The sequence below is a fragment of the Cottoperca gobio genome, chromosome 8 (genome assembly GCF_900634415.1).
Source record: "Cottoperca gobio chromosome 8, fCotGob3.1, whole genome shotgun sequence".
In the NCBI taxonomy this organism is placed as follows: domain Eukaryota; kingdom Metazoa; phylum Chordata; class Actinopteri; order Perciformes; family Bovichtidae; genus Cottoperca; species Cottoperca gobio.
The window spans coordinates 18,714,233-18,732,050 of record NC_041362.1 but is presented as its reverse complement, the minus strand read 5'-3'; the positions used below and the strand labels follow the sequence as shown (position 1 = coordinate 18,732,050).

Genomic DNA, 17,818 nt, shown 5'->3' with positions numbered 1-17,818 from the left:
CATCTCTGTGGCGAAAGGTCTTGTGGCGTTGATTAACATAAAATGAACATTAGTTTTGTTTAGCATTGCCTCGCTTGCAATAAAGTTAGCTAGAGCCACGTGAAGCGTTTACTCGGTTAAAAAATAAAGTTAGAATTCAAGTCATCCAAGTGACTAAGAAAACACTCCTCATGGCGCTCAGCCTCGGCATCCAACCTCTGGCCTGTCATCATTAATATGTGGGGAAACACAGGAGGAAAACCATTTGAAACCATTTGTCCCACTAAATGGTGCCCTTGTCAAGCTCCCATGGCTTTCTGTTAAGCTCTTAAACTGCCCGGTCCAGCTGAAGGATGTATTTTTCTCTGTTGATAATCACAGGGTAGCACAGAACAAGGCATGCTGGCAGTTCTAGTTGCCTCTTTGTGACAGGTTTAAGTCATTTAAAGTTGAAAAATGATTTGTACACTGGAGCTCAGGCTGAGAGCGGTTAAGCAATAACAATCACAGGAACGTGGGTCTGTTAATGAATGAAGAATATCTCTGTCCGTATCTTTCTATCGTTTGTTTGATGTAGCTCCCTGCAGCACTGGCCCCTTTTCCGCCCTCTCTATCAGTTTTTATGGAGCATGGTATCAATTATATATATGTGTTTTTCTATATATATGCAGCATATGCCCAATCCATATGGCCGGCCTAGAGCTAGAATAAAGGCGGAGCTTCGTGTAATTAACACTTAAAAAGCCCTAGAATGCCCAGGATGTTGACCGAGATGAAGTGTAATACAACACCCAAATGGTTGTCAGATTTTATCAATGGAGAGCGCAGACAATGTCTTTATAGCTGCGAACAAAGTGGAAAAATGGAAGAACAAATTTCAGAGCGCAGGCCAAAGAACAGAAGAGAACATTTGTTTTCTGGTTCTCTTGGTTAATGTCACAGTTAAAGTCTCCATAATATGTACAGTATGTGTGATGTACTAAAGAGATTGCTCAATGTGGGATATTCGCATTGGTGCTTTCTTTCTGCGAGAGTGCTGAGAAGATATACATCTCATGTGGGGGAGTACAAACTAGCCCCATTTGTGACCTCAGAACTTTGCATTTTACCCGGTTATTTAGTCACAAAGTGTTCCCAAAACAAACCTTAGGGGGGGAAATCAAAACGTTGCCTTTCAGCCATGGGTTACACAGTTCAAAGGTTTTTAAGGTATTTTGGAGACTATACAATCACAAAACATACCTGTGAAGCAGCTATAATCAATATTTTTATATAGACAATGTTTAAAATGACGTAGAAGAGGTCACTCGTAGTGATGAACCCTCAGAGAATAATCATCTGATGTAGATGTTCCCCTCAGCTCAAATGAGCTTAAAAGGGTTTTTGGTCTCATTTGAATTCTCTGGTCCGTAACTTTACCGATTTGATTGATTGTCTCAGCTCGCATCACGCTTTTGACACTATCAGGCAGCTGTTTGCTGCTAAATAGCTCTAAAAACACACTTCACACTACCTTTTCCAGCTCTAAAAAGTAAGTTAGCAACTAGCTGTTGAAGATATTGGAAGATTCAGCAGCTAAAGAGCCAGATATTTCACCATATCAGCTTAAAAGGTGATATGTCAGTGTTGTGTTCATAGCTTGTTTACACTGCCTCCAAGTACAAGCGACAGGTGCCTGTGAAACCAGACAGGCACGCGCTCCAGCGGCCACGCCCCGAACGGGCACTGCACCAGTGAAAAGCACAACTCGTCAATTTCACATTTCTGTGTTAATTAGTTAATTAGCATCTTTTTTTTTACTTTGGATAGAGCCAGGGTGTTTCCTCCATCTCTGGTTTGTGTGCCAAGCTAGGCTAACCTCAAACACAGAAAGGAAGTCAAGGAAAGAAAATGTTGAACTGATATTTTCCAAGGCTGTTAAACCAATGTGTGATGACCAATGTGTACGCTCACGGTATACAACGAGGCCTGCTGAGGCTGCTATTGCGTGCGTATAAATATGAATCTTCACTTCTACAGTACCTCAGCTGCACTCTGCATCTCTCTGATGTATATGCAATAAATCAGATTTAAAGGGGGGGTTCTCAAGTTGGCTGTCTTTCATGGCACTGGATATATTAGAGCACATATACATATGGCCCACCTTCCCGTCTCTCTCATGATTCTCTCGCTCATACACAGACACACAGCTGCACAGAAACCACCAAGGTTTCCATGTTTCTGGATACACAACAATACACGAGAGACAGGTATCCTCACAGTGTGATTTACTCCGATTCCACCGCAGCTTCCTAATCATTCGCAGCATCGACCCTGTGAGCTCAACACTTTCTAGAGCATCAGACTTTTCTCTTCTTCTGCAAAACACAACTAACATTACGCAGTCCCACTTCATTCAGCCTTAATTGTATCCTCATTCTTCACCTGGTAACAAGCTAACAAACCTGTGCAGATGTGGCAAGCACATCAAAGAGAGGGAGGGATGGGAGGGGGAACTTGTTTGTAGAAAGAAATGTGTGGGGGAATATGAAAGGGGAAATTTACGTTGTGTGAGTCCAAGCCAGCGCCACCTCAGGGAGAAATGCTGGAAAAATGTGATATTTTACACCTGCATCTCAGGAGGTGAGGAATGAGACAGGGAGCGGGGGAGGCGGTAATTAGAGGAGTGAGCGTGCATGTGTGTGTGTGTGTGTGTGTGTTTATAAAGGATTTTTAGTATGTTTCTAGGGCTTGCCACTGGTTCTTTTTCAGCATTCAATTTGGTACGATGCATTCGATGCCAGATTATTAAAAATGCTAAACCTGGTTACGAATGCGGGGGGAAAAAAGTGTTGCAAATTTAAACAAATATGCTAATATTGTTACAGTGATAAATAGCTGGCAAGCTCTGTTTAATGAATAATGCTATTGGCTCTAATTCCTCATTAAGGCCCTAAAGTGGAGAGCGCAGAGAGAAAATACATGTATTGTTGTTGTGTTTTTTTCTCCTTTTTTTCAAATTAAACTCGGAAGGCAGGAGATACCAACACCTTCCCAAATTAAGTAGATTCAAATTACTCGGTTACACAGCTGGTGTGCAGTCTGGGGTGTCTTGTGAAACCAATTAATGTGAGGGTTAAGTCTTGATAAAGTAATTGAGGCAGGGTTAGAAATGAGATGGAAGAGTTAGGAGTGATCAGCCTGAGCTTGATAAGACGCTGCAAAGAAATATCCATCTCAAAGTCTGAGCGTTGTAATTACGTTAAAACGAGCTGAAGACATGTGTCAGTGTTGTCTACAAAGACATCTAAACTGGGGTCTGAAGTCAAGTCACTTGTTTGAAGAACAGTCTAAACGTGTGTTGGGAACAGGTGAGATTAGTCAGCGTAGTGTTTTTTCTTTTCACTTGCGTACATTTGTCAATACTTAAGCAAGTCATGAAGACAGGCTGTAAAAGGCACCCTGCTGCTTTCATCTGGCACAAAGTGCTCTCCACTAACAAGTTCATCACAGCACTTTCTATTTAAAATGACTATCTTTTCAAGAGCAAATGCTCCATTAGAAGAGGTATCACTCAGAACAGCTCTCTGTTTCTGTGAGTCTGTTTTCAGTTGCTAAAATACTTTTTTTTTACAAATGTTTCAAGGTGACCCAGAAGAGGGCTGATATGGAATAACAAACAAGAAGAGCAGCAAGCTGCCAATAAACTTGTATGTTTTTGTTGGTCTGTACCTTGTAAATCATTAAGTGCTTCTCTTCATTTTCAGGTGTACTGATAATAATGGTCTTTGAAATATTGTCATTATAAACTCCCCACACTCATTAACCTGAAAATGAAAAGGGTACTCCGGGGTGCCGCAGGGAGGATGTGTTTTCGTAGGCAAACCTGGAAGTTAGCATTGCTCTGGTTCCTTCGACAAAAAGCCAATGTGATTTTGGTTTATTGCAGAAAATAAGCTCTGTGGCAAACAGACGTTTATGATACTTACACGTTTTGTTCTGCAAGATAATCTTCACCAATGAGCACCACTTGATTTTTGAAACGTAGATGCAATCGGCAGTTAAAGTTAAAAGCTAGACTATAAAGTAACTTCACGTCACCACCACTAAGCTAAAGGCGGACTAGTGTTTGGAATAATGAGGTTTTATGTTCCCGATAACCTCTGTACTCTCATTTAGATACTAGTTAGCAACCGCCTTTTTTAAGACACGTAAAAGCCTTAAAATTCACCAGTGGGTCATTAACTGAAGTATTTTATGTTGTAGAAGAAAACATTCAAATCTTTTACGCTTCTGACCCAAAACCCATTCAAAAAACCCATTGACTTCGAGACAAGGTATCCAGGAAGTGTAAAAATGCTGACTAATTTTTCAGGTTTTAGCACTCTTAGTCTCAGTTTATACATCATGGAGAGTACCACTCCACATGTGAACACAGTGGTATAATGTCTTACTTAGAAAATGACCCTGATGATGTCATAATGATGTCATCAGGGTTATCTTAATCTAGGATTGACTTTAAATAGTTTGTAACTCAGAAAGCCTGGGTTACAAACGTGGGCCATGGAGTTTGAAACATGAGGTACAAGCAACAAGCAGGGAAGATTAAAATAATGATGCTATTGCTATTGCATTATGGGAATTGTAGGATCCAGCTTTTGTGAAGTGTATCTCAAACTCTTATTTTTAATCTGTCTCTCCTAAGTACTCCATGTTATGCAAGTGCAACACTAAATACCTGGAGTGCCCCTTTAAAGGTAATATTATATGTTATATCAATCGATGCTCTCTTTAAAGCCACCAGACTCCATTGAAAAATACAGTTATTTTACCTCGCAGAACACACTGGTCTACCGCTGCCTCGATCGATTAGTTTGTTTGTGTTATTGTGTAACTTTGGTTAGATCGGATTCACTTTGGCAAAAGCATTTTCCATTACACTGTTATTTTTTAAGGTGGCTAACCTTAAAATAATACGTTTTGCTGCTGCCCCCATCCACAGCAGTACCTTGCTTTGCTGTAACTCCCGTCTGTTTCTCCAAACTGGGGGCGTGCCAACCGCCATCTACTGTAGGTAACTATGGATAAGTACCTCATACAAGCCTACTTCAAAACATCCAAACAATCCCTTTAAGTCTGTTTTTTCCCGCCTGCACCCATTTCTTGGCTTTTAAAATGATACATGCAAACAATTCAGACTCACGACTCTTTGAATATCAAAAGTAAAACTTTTTCTTTCTTTTTCTTTTGATTCCTTTAATGCAACATGAATGTCACATCAAAGAACGCCTCACGATGTGTCCTTGATAGCCACTCTGCTCGACCAATCAACCTGACAGACCCATCTGAGCTCAGTATCCTAATATTTACGCTGTTTGAGCGTATATCAAAGTTTCCATCTTTAAACTACGGCAAAAGCTTACACACCACATGAGCGATCATGGCCTGCTTGAAGCCTTATTTATTTTTCCAGGGAAATGTCAAGGCCAGGACAAACATAATAGCTTAATATTCTGTATACAGCGAGGGATGACATCACTGGCAGCAACAGCCAAGAGGGAGCTCACACAAGACTGGAAAACCGCTTGTCTGATCATCATGTGGTGGGCTACACACACACACACACACACACACACAGACACACACACACACAAACATTGCGGGATACAATTACCCCAACTATTTACACAGCACTCAATGATTATTTGTTTCATATGCTCGTATGCTGTACATCACACACGTGCTGACCATGAGAGAGCAGTGGAGACTTTTAATGTACCTATGTTTAAAAGACGACTCATATTCCTTATCATGAAGGTCTAATTTTGCAAATAATAATTTAGAACCAAACATGTTTCTAGTTTCATGATGATGGGTCACATTTCTGTTCTGCTTTCCAAAATATTTGGGAAAATCAATAACCTGTTGTGCCACAGATACTGATCGTCTCTGCAGAGAAGTGGAGTTTAAGTGTTTATTTGTGTGTCATAGATGGAGACTTAGCCTCGGGGGAAGCTAACAACATCCTCACACTGACTGACAGATGCCTCCAGTGAATTCTGACTAACATGCAACTGAAATATCTGGCACAATTTCACAATATAGCCTTTCCTTTAAAAAAAAAAAAGAGGTGAGTTGCTGCTACAAGTAGGAGAATAACAAGTCGAGATAATCCCATGTGAGGCCTGTCCTGAATTCTGTATCATTTTTACTGATGAGCTTCTTGGGCAGCTGCCATGTCAGCTAGGATGCTTGTAAACAAATAATTATTTATACTAATAAGCTTCCATATTCATGTGCAAATAAGATCCCTTTCCTGGTATCTATGCAGCTTCAAGGTTGTATGTGGGAGGTTCCCCTAACTATTGCCTGACTTGACTCATTTCATGCCAAAAAAAAGGATCTATCTAAGGGTCAAGGATGTGAGAGCTTTATATCATAATTCTGTATAAAACAGATTTCTAATTACTCATTTTAAAACCTACAAGCGCTGCACTGAAATGCATGTTTTCACAAACTCACAGGGAATATATTTCCAAATTTAAAGAAATATGCTGTTATGGGCAAAACAGGTTAGTTTTATGAAAAGTACTCAGACAATTCAAATTATAAGGAAACCACAAATAAACATCTCACATTTTGTTGAATAAAAGAAAGCTGAGCAGATTCCCAGAGCAATCATTGTAAACTTTTTTGCTTTGTGATGTCACAGGATTTTCTCTGAATTGCACATATAAATCACCTGCATAATGAAGGAATTGGTCTAAACCGCTGTGCGTAATTACGCACAAATCCAATAGACACATAATTGAATGTTGGCGCAAAGAATAAGTTCCATCCTCTCAAGGCCAAGTTTCCAAACTCTGTTAAACTTTGCCTTTAGTTGCGATTCAGGCTCTGGGTGAGTCTTAACATGTCACAATGTAACGTTTACAATAAACTGCATGACGCCTCTTGATCAGCTGCTTGCACTATATGATATGCAATAACACGTATCGTAAAAGTAACTATAAATAGTCTTAAGGCAGGCCCACAGCAGTGAGCACTGCAATGAGGGGAGTCGTGTTCTCCACGTGGATAAAACGGCAGAAGGCAGTGGGCATCGGGCGGTCAGGGCTGGACACTGATTTGGCCAGAAGGTTGGAAAGACATTTTGGCAGCACGTTGTGAAACTATTAAAATAAGATGTATTATGTTCTCCTACCAGCAGCATCACTTTAAATATATGCAATATTTCAGCACCCTCTCCTAATTTAAAAATAACTATAATAAGTCTAACTGTGACAGAGAGCATGTACAGGTAGGTGGAAGGACTTGGCATCAATTTGATGACTGTTACACATTAGCTACACAAGTAAACAGTAACACACATACATTTATAACTCAGTCCACTAAACTTTAAAGTCATTCTGTGTATCATTAAATCTATGACAATGAATCTGAAAGCTGACTGCATAAATTAGCAAATTATTGGTTTACATAGCACGTACCATTGTGGTGTAGGGAAATGTGCCAAACACTCTCAAAGACCCATTTTCCACTCTCAAAAGTTCGGCTTCCAAAAAAAAAAAAGTGTGTGTGGGAGAGAGAAAAGTGCTCGGTTTCTTGTTCAGCTGGGCCTTATAGCAAAAGAGCCCTAATGCACGGCCTGTTGCCCGGTAAACATTTTTTGGGGGGAATTTGTAGTCGACTCCTCTCAGTCAAGGCAAAGGAGGACAGCGCTGTATAATCCAAGTCGTCTGCTCCCCGATTTCTTCATGCAAGGTGCTTATGTTTGCTTTTCAACTCGTGATATTTCCATGAAAAGCGTCGGCTGTGCTCTTCAGTGCGCGCGGTTCTCTCTCTCTCTCTCTCTCTCTCTCTCTCTCTCTCTCTCTCTCTCTCTCTCTCTCTCTCTCTCTCTCCAGTCTGTCCCGGTACCGTTAATGTCCACCGAGTCCGCCGCGCTCTGCACCACCGACACAGTCACCGTCTGAGCCCGTGTGACAGAGCAGGAGGCTGGCTGTGCACCGACAGTAAGTAGCTTGCACTCTCTGCTGCTTACGCGCTCACTAAATCAGCTGTTGCTCCTGCAGAGGGGACGACGCCGAGCGCTTTCCCTTTTGCCTTGTACATGCTCTGGCTCTGCTGATGTGAAAATGTTCCTCCTCGGTCGGTCGGTCCTCCCCCACCTGTTCATAAGAGTCCGGGCAAAGTTGCGGAGAGAGCGGCGTCTACAACAAAACCCACCATGTGGCAGCGCGACAGATGAGACTAGCGGGACTTGGTGGGCAATGCCAGCCGGGACTGCCTATAGGCGCCAAGCGATAACAAGGAGGTGAAGTGTGCGTATCCCGTGTGAGACACCGAGTGCAGAAAAATTAGGAAAACAATTGTGAAGTGAAATTACAGCACGCACCAGTGAGGACGCGCGGGGTCCGTCCTGCGGCCGCGGCCGGAGAAGCGGAGCGGAGGGCTGGTGAATTATTAATAACCGGAGCGGTTCACAGTCTGTCGTGTTCAGTGAGTAACCAGGACGGCAGCTGGGGGTTTAGAGGAATTAAATACGGGCTCAGGGTAAACCATGGACGCAGGGGATTAGTAGCTCTCACCGGCAAAAGTGTAGGGGCAGCTCGGGGCCGACAGATAGGGCGGGAGGGAGGGAGCGATGGGGGAGGCAGCCGCGGCGGTGGGGTATGATAAACCCAAATATTTTGTGTGAAATATAAGGAGAGAGTAAGCTGTGCACGTCAAACTTTAGATCCAGCCTAAATGCAGACATGCTCGTATAGAGGTCAGTTTGTGAAGCATGACCTCCAACTGGTCAACCTACAATTAAAACAACAACAGTAAAACAAATTAAATTGTATTTTTATTGTGGTGAAAGGTTGATGTAATTCAATTTTTTGGACAGATTATGTCATGCCTGTGGTGAGAATAATATGAGAAGTTTCAATAGTGTCTAACCTGATTTTAGCACCTTTATATTTCGCCATATTTACGCGCAGACACCTCTCCAAACTGCTGGCCTTATAGTTCACAATCACATCCTCAATCAAACTGTAAAAGCTTTTATATTCAGATGAACCTGTGTTTATTTTGTCATGAATAAAGCAGTGTGGGCAGGTGCATGGCTCCTGACTGGCGGACGCCTATATGAACACAATATTTATTCACCACAAATATCAAATTTAGCCCCAGATATTCAGATGGAACTTCAGCAGACACGCCTTCAGGAGAGACATGAATAAATTACCAAAATAGCGTTTTTGACCTTTTATGGGAAACGAAGCACTTACGGAAGTGCGCAACTGCAGACGTCATGCAATAAAATGATGATCACAGTCAAGATGGATTCCACCTGCCGCCAATTGAGTCTGTGTTGGTTCAATTTGATCACTTCACAAACAAGCAAATAAAAATCTGATGGACTCAGATCTCCTTTAAGAGGCAGCTCAATGTTTCATTGAGAGAGAAGCAGCTTGAATCTCTAAATGTTGAAGCCTCCGTTTTCTTCTACAAAACCTTAAGATGTCATGAAATTCCTCATTTTTAGATCTACTTTGGAATAAAAACACATTGTAATATTTTCAATGTTGGGGCAATTGAATGAAAACAGGATCAGTTTTAATGACCTGATCATTTTGTCAATACAGATTTATTTTTAAGTTTTCCATTTTGCATTTCGAGACTTCAATATCTGTCTAAAATGTTCCCCAAGCAGGCACACGTGACCCTTATTTTAAGTGTAACCGTTGTTAAATAACGCCTGGTTCAATTTATAGTGTTTTAATTTAGCACACCTGGCTTCTTTTTATATTTAAAACATTTCATATCGGTCGTTTCTGTGAGTTCATTTGAAAGAAACACAAAATATGCGACTTTCAATAGTTCTTAAACCGTTTACAGCATAGAATTAAAAAAGCAAATAAAATGACAAATTATTAGTTTAGGCCTCAAGTGTTTTAATTGTATTTAAAAAATGGTAAACATAATTAGGCTGTTTGACAGTGGGTATAAATGTATTGGTGTCATATGTTTGGGACTTATTATATTATTATAATATTAAATAAAATAAAAAAGGCCACAAAAACATCAGGACGAATTAGTTTATTTATTTGATTATATCTTCAAGTTATCAGGCGACACATTTAAGGCCCACATTATGTCAGATTTCAGTCATGAATCAGCAACTAAAGTGTTTTTAAATCCCTCTGATAAATTATTTAAGCAGTACATCAGAATGTGTGTGAGTGTGTGTGGCCTCTTCAAGTGAGCGGCCTGCAGGAGAGGAAAAGCCTCAAACTGTGTCTTTCCACAAACCCTCTTTAGGCCTGCACGATCACAAACACTTACTGAAGTGCGTCTGCGTCTGGAAGTGAGTGCATGAACACCACACCATTTCATTATTGTTTTAATTTAGTCAACCTAAACACTTTCTTAAATGTCGTGCTCTTTCTGTTTAAACACAAAGGCTCGTTAATGCAATATTAAAATGTAGACTGTATTAAAACGTGTGTAAGATACACGTGCATCTTATTTCTGTGACACTAAGTGGGCTCAGACACTTGCTTCACTTTATTTGTCCCTTTAGCTGATGTATGACCTTAACATGGCTGGAGCTATTTTCTTGATCTTCCTTGAACATGCGGCCTGTTTGGGCCCTGAATACATCATCGCGTTGTAGTAATCTGCTTGGAGACGTTTAAACGCTCGGAATTTCAACGTCCGTTTATTTTAGTGGGGAGGAAATATTATATGTGATATTTTATATGAATATATATGTGAATTACAGATTAATTTTAACATATGGTTTATTAAGAAAGCTCACATGTGCATGTCTTAGCAGACCAAGAATGTGTGTCAGTACGGACATATTTGATATAGTAACCCTAAACTGACCTTAAACTTGGCCATGGCGTCAGATAGCATCTCCCAAACATTTAACGCCGCTTATCTCGCCACACACACGGGGACAAGTTGAACAATCACTGCTCACTGATATTATTATATCTCGATATTCTGAACTTTGAAACTACAAGACCTCATTGGGACTTCCTTACAGGCTGAGATGTGCCGAGTGCCTATACCTTTCCATACATCCTGCATGCACCTTGCAGTGTCCAAACAGCAGCTTGCGCTCATTTGCAAACTCCTTTCTTTGCTCTCTCCTCTCCCGCTTCTAAGTATACCGTCTCTCTCCCCCTTGAGGTTTACACAGACCGTGAAACAAAAGTTCCACTAGGCAACGGCCTGTCGAGGAATGCTGACCTTGGCACGGTCAGTGGAACCGGCCCGACTCGCGTCCATGCTCCCTTTTCTCTTTGGTTTGAATTAAGACGCATTTGACCTGCGCCAACTTCCAAAAGGTGCCACGGTGGTGCTGGAGCCACGATGTAGCTACAGGCTGCACCGGGTCACTGAAAAGAGCTGCTGCCATAGCTAGTTGAAGTTTGGATGATTAGAAACATTACAGCAAGATGAATACACCAGTGACGACACGGGAGGGGAGAGAAAATGACCAGTGAAGAGGGAGTTTATAGGACAATGTGAGAATAAGAATACCATGGCCATTCTAAATTCAGTATAATGACAAACAAGAAATACCATCAAGTGCATTAATGTTACCAAAGGAATAACAATAATATAATAATGATAATTAAGATGATACAAGACAAGCAAGTTAGAAAATAGAGATACAATAAAATAAGCAGTGTCCAGGTCTTTTACTTAAAAGTAGCATTACCACACTATACAAAGACTCCGGTACAGGTGATGAGGACTGTCAAACTGCCACCAATTTGGTGTGTGTTGGTTGAGCTTTACAAGCAGACAAATAAAAAGACTCAGAGTTCCTTTAAGAGGCATGCAGCTACATCATTCATTGAGACGAAAGCAGCTTGGATCTCTAAATGTTGAAGCAGTTTTTTATTTAGCAAAGCCTCAGTTTTTTTCACCTATAACAAAGCTTCATGATATTCCTATTTTTTAGATTTAATTTGGAATTAAGAAACATTAGAGATAAAGTCAAATAAGCAGTGGTGGAGGTGTCCAGGTGGTTTTACTTCTGTGAAAGTATCATTGCCACACAATAAAACATACAACATTATGAGTGATGAGCTCAATCAATAATAATAATAATCCATTACAAGTCAAATAACAAAAGATTCATCATTTTAGTAAACAAACACAGCACAGCTTCGTGTAGTATCCAAAGTAAAAGTACTCATTAGCAACATTTATCATTACATTATTATTGATAATGATGCATTAAAGTGCATATTTATGTTCTATCTGGTTGAGGTTTTTTCTTTTTCTTTTTACTATGGGGAGTTTAATCTATAACAATTATGGCTATTTTGTATGTAAAATCTTAATCTTCAGAGAAAGTACAACTATCAGATAAATGTAGTAAAACATACAATATTACCCTTTAAAATGTAATGAAGTAAAAGTTTATTAAAGTAGCTTAAAAATGGAAACATGCAAATAAAGTACCTCACAATTGTACAGTACTTCAGTAAACGTACTTAGTTACATTCCTCAACTGAAAATAAGGTCAAAGTAAATTCCCATTACTACAGGAGAACCATAGTGAGATAGGACGATGAGCTGCACTCACAATGCGGTAGAGTCTTACACAACTCGACATTTAGTTTGCATCACTTTATCGCTGCACTCTCGATGAAATGCTGAGGTGCCAGAGCAAAATACTACAAAACACACAAGCAAAAGATTTCTCCTGATGAGAGAATGACAGCTTAATTTTTTTAAATGCTTGCACTGGACCGAGGTGTGCATAGCCTAAAAATGTAAAAGACAGAAAAAATAGGCCACCACATTTTAAGACACAAACGTGAAAGAATGAGCAAAGCTAACAGCAACATGTGATAAAACAATATGAGTGAGTAATTGTTGTTGTAATCACAGTTAAAGTCTGTGAAACCTGAACATCAACTAGTTTATTATTTAAATAATATGGCTCTGTGGTTGTAGGATCAATGGTATAATTAATTATATATTTATCTCTGAATCTTTTTCAGAACGCTCTGGAGACAGGTTGGGTCTTTGATATTAAAATGGATCGCTCTATAGGTTCCTTCACTGACACAACTTTTCAAACAACTTGTGATGTTGAAATGCACTATTTCCATATCTCACAGCGTATACACGGAGCGATTCATCTGAAGACAATCCCGACGGGCCTTTGAAATACAGGTTGAAGCTTAATTAGAAGCGGTGCTTAATTACCAAAAGACCCTTGAGAAAGTGTGTGAGCCCTTTGTACATCAAGGTAGGAAAACCCTGGATTAGACTTAAAGTCACTTACTTCAAATATTGAAGTGTTTACTCGTTGGAGAACAAAGTTGTTTTTGAGAGATTGGATTTTTGATAGTAAATCTTATAGTTAGGAGAAACAATCACTTTCTGAATTTCATCTGCAGGAATTCCAGATTTAATTTTATTGTCGAGCAGAAAAAATAGATCTTGAACTACATTTTTACAATTTGCACTCAATTGTATTAAAGTGCTAAACACACACAGCAAACACATCCACCTGCAGGCTGAGCGCTGAGATTAACACCATCTGATGGAGAAGGATGATTGGTGGAGCCTCGGGATCTGCGAGCTGCTGATTGGTTCAGCAGAAGATCCTGGCTGACTGATGCTGAGCAGAGTTTGTGTGTGTGTGTGTGTGTGTGTGTGTGTGTGTGTGTGTGTGTGTGTGTGTGTGTGTGTGTGTGTGTGTGTGTGTGTGTGTGTGTGTGTGTGTGTGTGCCTGGATCTCTCAGGGTATCCCATACTCCCCTGCCTTATCAGGCAGCTCCACGGCACCGCTAGAGGAGTGCTGCTCTCAGGAGGGCAGGGCTACCAGCACAGCGCTTATCTTCTACCGGCAAGGAGGGTTTATAGGTCTGATTAACTCACTGTTTGAATTTGTTGTGTATACGAGAAAGGAAGAGAGAGCTGGGGTGTATTATTGTGTATTGTATATAGACTAATGTGTCTGGGTGAGTGTGAGAAAGGTGTTTGCTCAAGTGCAGTAAACGCCTGGTGAACGATGAAACACCCAACCTCTTGTTTCCTCAACGAATCGTAGTTCTTCAGAGGCTCATACCCTTTTTGCACGTATATGCAGCTTTTTTAAACACAGGAAAACACAGTATAAATAGGCGATTAACTCCTTTTCCATTGCCAGTAGACGAGTATGACTTTCTATATATTTTTTTGGTGTCACGTTCGACGTCTCGGACATGCTGGCTGGCACCGGAATGAGGGTTTGTAAACAGTAAAACGCAGCTCAATGTTACAGCGGTTTTCTGTTACTTATTCAGATGCTCTTTCAAAATCTCAAACCAGAGTTGGTAATGGTTGGTTTTTAATGAAGTGTGTTTTACGATGATCAGCGAAGTAAAATTGTTGTTTCTGTCAATGGAGTCTGGAGCTTTGAGGAAAGCATATTTTGTTTTGTTTTGTTTATATGTAAATTATGATAATTGTCAGCGCAGTCACCAGGAGAACATGTTGGCATTGTACATTTCTGCAAAGCACGGATACATTGAATGTCAATGCTTTGGCAAGTGACGTATTACAACAGGAACCTGCCGAACAAGTGATGTAGTATATTGAGCAACCGTTATGAGGTATAATAACGAGTAGAACAGCACTGAAGTCCCTTAAGGGTGGGCAGGAGGGCAGAAGGATGTGTCAAACAAGCACAGGACTTTCACCCAGTAGGCCGCTGTTCGTGTCCCGCGTGAAACCATAAGTTGTTTTTACTGACAATGTTATGTCATGCGACTCAGGTCCTATGACACAGTAACATGACGTAACGTAACGTAAGTAGCTTTTTCTTTTTACCCAAACCATGATCTTTTTTCTAAACCTAACCAATCATTTCATAACATTACCAACGTGGCATTTTGTATTTCAGCAAGCGTGATGCAAAGCTGATATAAAACGTATTTATAAAAAACATATTTTTGGTTCAGAAACATCGACATTCAACGTATCCATGAATTTGCAGAAACGTACAAAACGACATTTTTCTCTGGCGACTGGGTTGTAATTGTCCTAATCCCTGTTGATTTAATTTATATCATACATTCAATTCAACACCATAGCATCAGGGGCAAAAATGAGTTTGTCCACCAACGTTTGTGTCATGTTTCCATCACTATCGATCGGAGCTGGAGCCGATAAATAACCGTGACATCTGCAGAGACACAGGAAGGAATACCGATTGTAACCTTTCCCACTATAGACAAAAGCCAGATGTTACTGGCTATTCTTGTGTTTTGTGTCCAGTGGGAAAGGGGCTTCAGACGCACCCAGGAAGTAAAAGAAGGGCTCTGTCGCGAGCAAGGGGTCAAGTGTTGAGTGTAAAAAACACACAGAGCTCCTTCAAAAGCAAACTCACTGTGATGCATTATAAAGCCCCAAACTAAAAAAAAAGAAAAAAAGAAATCTCCCTCCTTTGTATAATCTAAATCAAATTGCAGGCATTTGTCATCGTGATGATTGGAACACACGCTCCTCTCCAGCAGAGTGGAGCTCGGCGATATGATTCATCCTGGTTTGGGTCCAGCCGGCACCACCAGAAAGTGTCATCGTCTGCAGGGGGGAGGAAAACGAGTGGGAGGCGGTAAAGGGAAGAGTATGGTCGCCCCCCCACCACCACCACCACCTTCTCTCTCCCACCCCCATAGGAGAAAACAGGGCTGCTATAATCTCTTTTCCTGGCTGTCCATGAAAGAGAGAGGAAGAGCCACCAGAGCCTCGGTCCGCTTAGATCTGCTGCCCCTCACCCCTGCTGTCTATCTTCTATCTCCTCATTCCCCTCTTTTTCTCTGCATCTCGTTTCTGCTCTTTACTTCTTCATCCAGGATCTCCCTATAGCCACACCTCATCATTCGTGCATTTACTTTGCTCAGTATCATTTCTCACACCTCCAGTTATTGCTTTTCAGATCTACAGTATGTGCCTGCACTTCTCTTTTGTGTTCCTGTTTTTTGTCATTTTTAGCCATGCTAGCGGCGTGGCTCTAGGGATGATGCAACACATCCTCAGTCCTCATACCAAAACAACAGAATGGGTCAATTCCCAGTGATTCCCAAAACTACATAAAAGGCCGTTTTATTCAAAGTTTTGAACACGACCATTAATCACATTCAATTTGACATTGTGAAACGGAACTACTTGGTTATGTTTAGGAAAAGAGAAAGACGTGAGCAATAATCGCGTGACCCTTCTATTTAACGTTATGAAACGGAAGAGTCGGGCAACAAAATAACTTGGTTAAGTTTATCAAAACACCATGATTTATTTACCAGAGTTATTCTGTTACGTATGTGAAGTAGAACGCGACTTACAACTTGACGTGGTCAAATATTAACGTAATGACGTCTGTAGTGTAGAAAAAAAACATGGTGACTTTTTTGTTTCACACAGGACATATCTTCGGTCTCCTGTGTTAAAGTCCTGCGTTTGTTATGAATACGGCCACTAGCGGGCGCAGTTCATTACCAAACTTAGATATGGGTCGTAATAAGCTGCTTGTACAAACAACCTATAAGGCCTGGGATGATGGCAATGTCAGTCCACCACTTTGGTCCCAGATGACATGTCTCAACAACTGCTGGATAGATTGCAATGAAATTTGCTACACACATTCAAGCTCCTCTCAGGAATTGTTATCACTTTGGTGATCCCCTGACTCCTCCATCAGATCAAATACTTTATTTACTTAATTTAATAAAGGAAAGTATCCTTTTTGTTGCTGGTCTATCATTTACAATGTGCGCTGCCATTGCTGTGTGACATCAGAAGACTACTTCTTCATGCTAGATGGATTTGCCCCGAGTTCACAATTAGGAACGCAGCATGGGATGGGCCTCACAAAGCTGCTAGCATGGCTGCAGACTCAAGTCATTGTTCAGCCTCTTTCCAACGTTTTCATAGATATTTGAATGCATCATGAGATTTCAAGTCCTCAAAGTACAAAATGTTCCCATCTTGTTTCCCCAAATCTCTTTTACTTTACCACTTCCTCCTATGCACGCCTCTCGTTGCACTCCCTCTTTCACACCTCTGAGATGGGGCGTGGGGAGGGGGGGTATGGATCCCTGCCAATCAGTCTGTTCCCCCTTCCCTCCTCCGTCTGCCTCCATTTCCCAAACTCTTCCATCACGTTTCCCTGACTCTCCCTATCCTTCCTCCTCCCTGTTTCCTCCTTCCTTTACTACCTCCCTCCCAGATTCCTCACTCAAAGCCCCCATTTTTTGATGGGTGGAGTCTCCCCTCTGTGGTGCCATTTTCTGTTTGGTAGTACATACAAGGGAACATGAATATTCATGACTAATCCACTCTGCGCCCCTCCACCCCCAAACCACCACCACCACCACCACCACTCCCCCCCCAACTCGGCCCTGCCGTCGAAGGCAACACTTGGTAGTGGCACATGGCGAGACAGCTGTTGCAAACCAAGCCAGGCATCTGTGCAGTGGGAGCATACGAGCAAAAGAGAGACTGAGGGAGAAAGCGAGCAAGAGACTCTGTTAGAAACAGATAAAAAGGATGGAGATAAAGAGACGGAGGGGGGAGAGAGAGAGGCAGATAGATGTAGAGAGAGTGAGGGTGGTATGGAATGGGCAGTTGTTGGGGGGCATCTGGGTAAAGGACAGCCAGACAGACAGAAGGAACGGGGCGGTGGCAGGGTCATCTGGGTGAAAAGGAAGGGGACGAGCCAGACGGAGGGAAATGGGCACTGATGGGAGGGTCTGTCTGGGGATGGAGATGGAGACAGATTGAAAAAAAGATGAGAGAGTGAGACAGAGAGGGAGGGAGGGAGACGGGGCCATCTGAACATAAGAGACAAAAA

The 17,818-nt window shown here is 41.4% G+C and overlaps 1 protein-coding gene across 7 annotated transcripts in view; it reads right to left on the bottom strand.

The window, feature by feature from the left end:
- Positions 1-8,135, bottom strand: part of nfixb (nuclear factor I/Xb) — a 130,298-nt gene extending 122,163 nt beyond the window's left edge. For 5 of the 7 annotated variants that reach the window (XM_029437285.1, XM_029437287.1, XM_029437288.1 and 2 more), the window contains exon 1: positions 7,449-8,135. In XM_029437285.1, the coding sequence (XP_029293145.1) occupies positions 7,449-7,451 (3 nt within the window). In that variant the 5' untranslated portion in view covers positions 7,452-8,135. The remainder of the gene's footprint in view (positions 1-7,448) is intronic. The other 2 variants (XM_029437304.1, XM_029437298.1) reach the window with 2 other exon arrangements.
- Between the last annotated feature and the right edge of the window lie 9,683 nt (positions 8,136-17,818).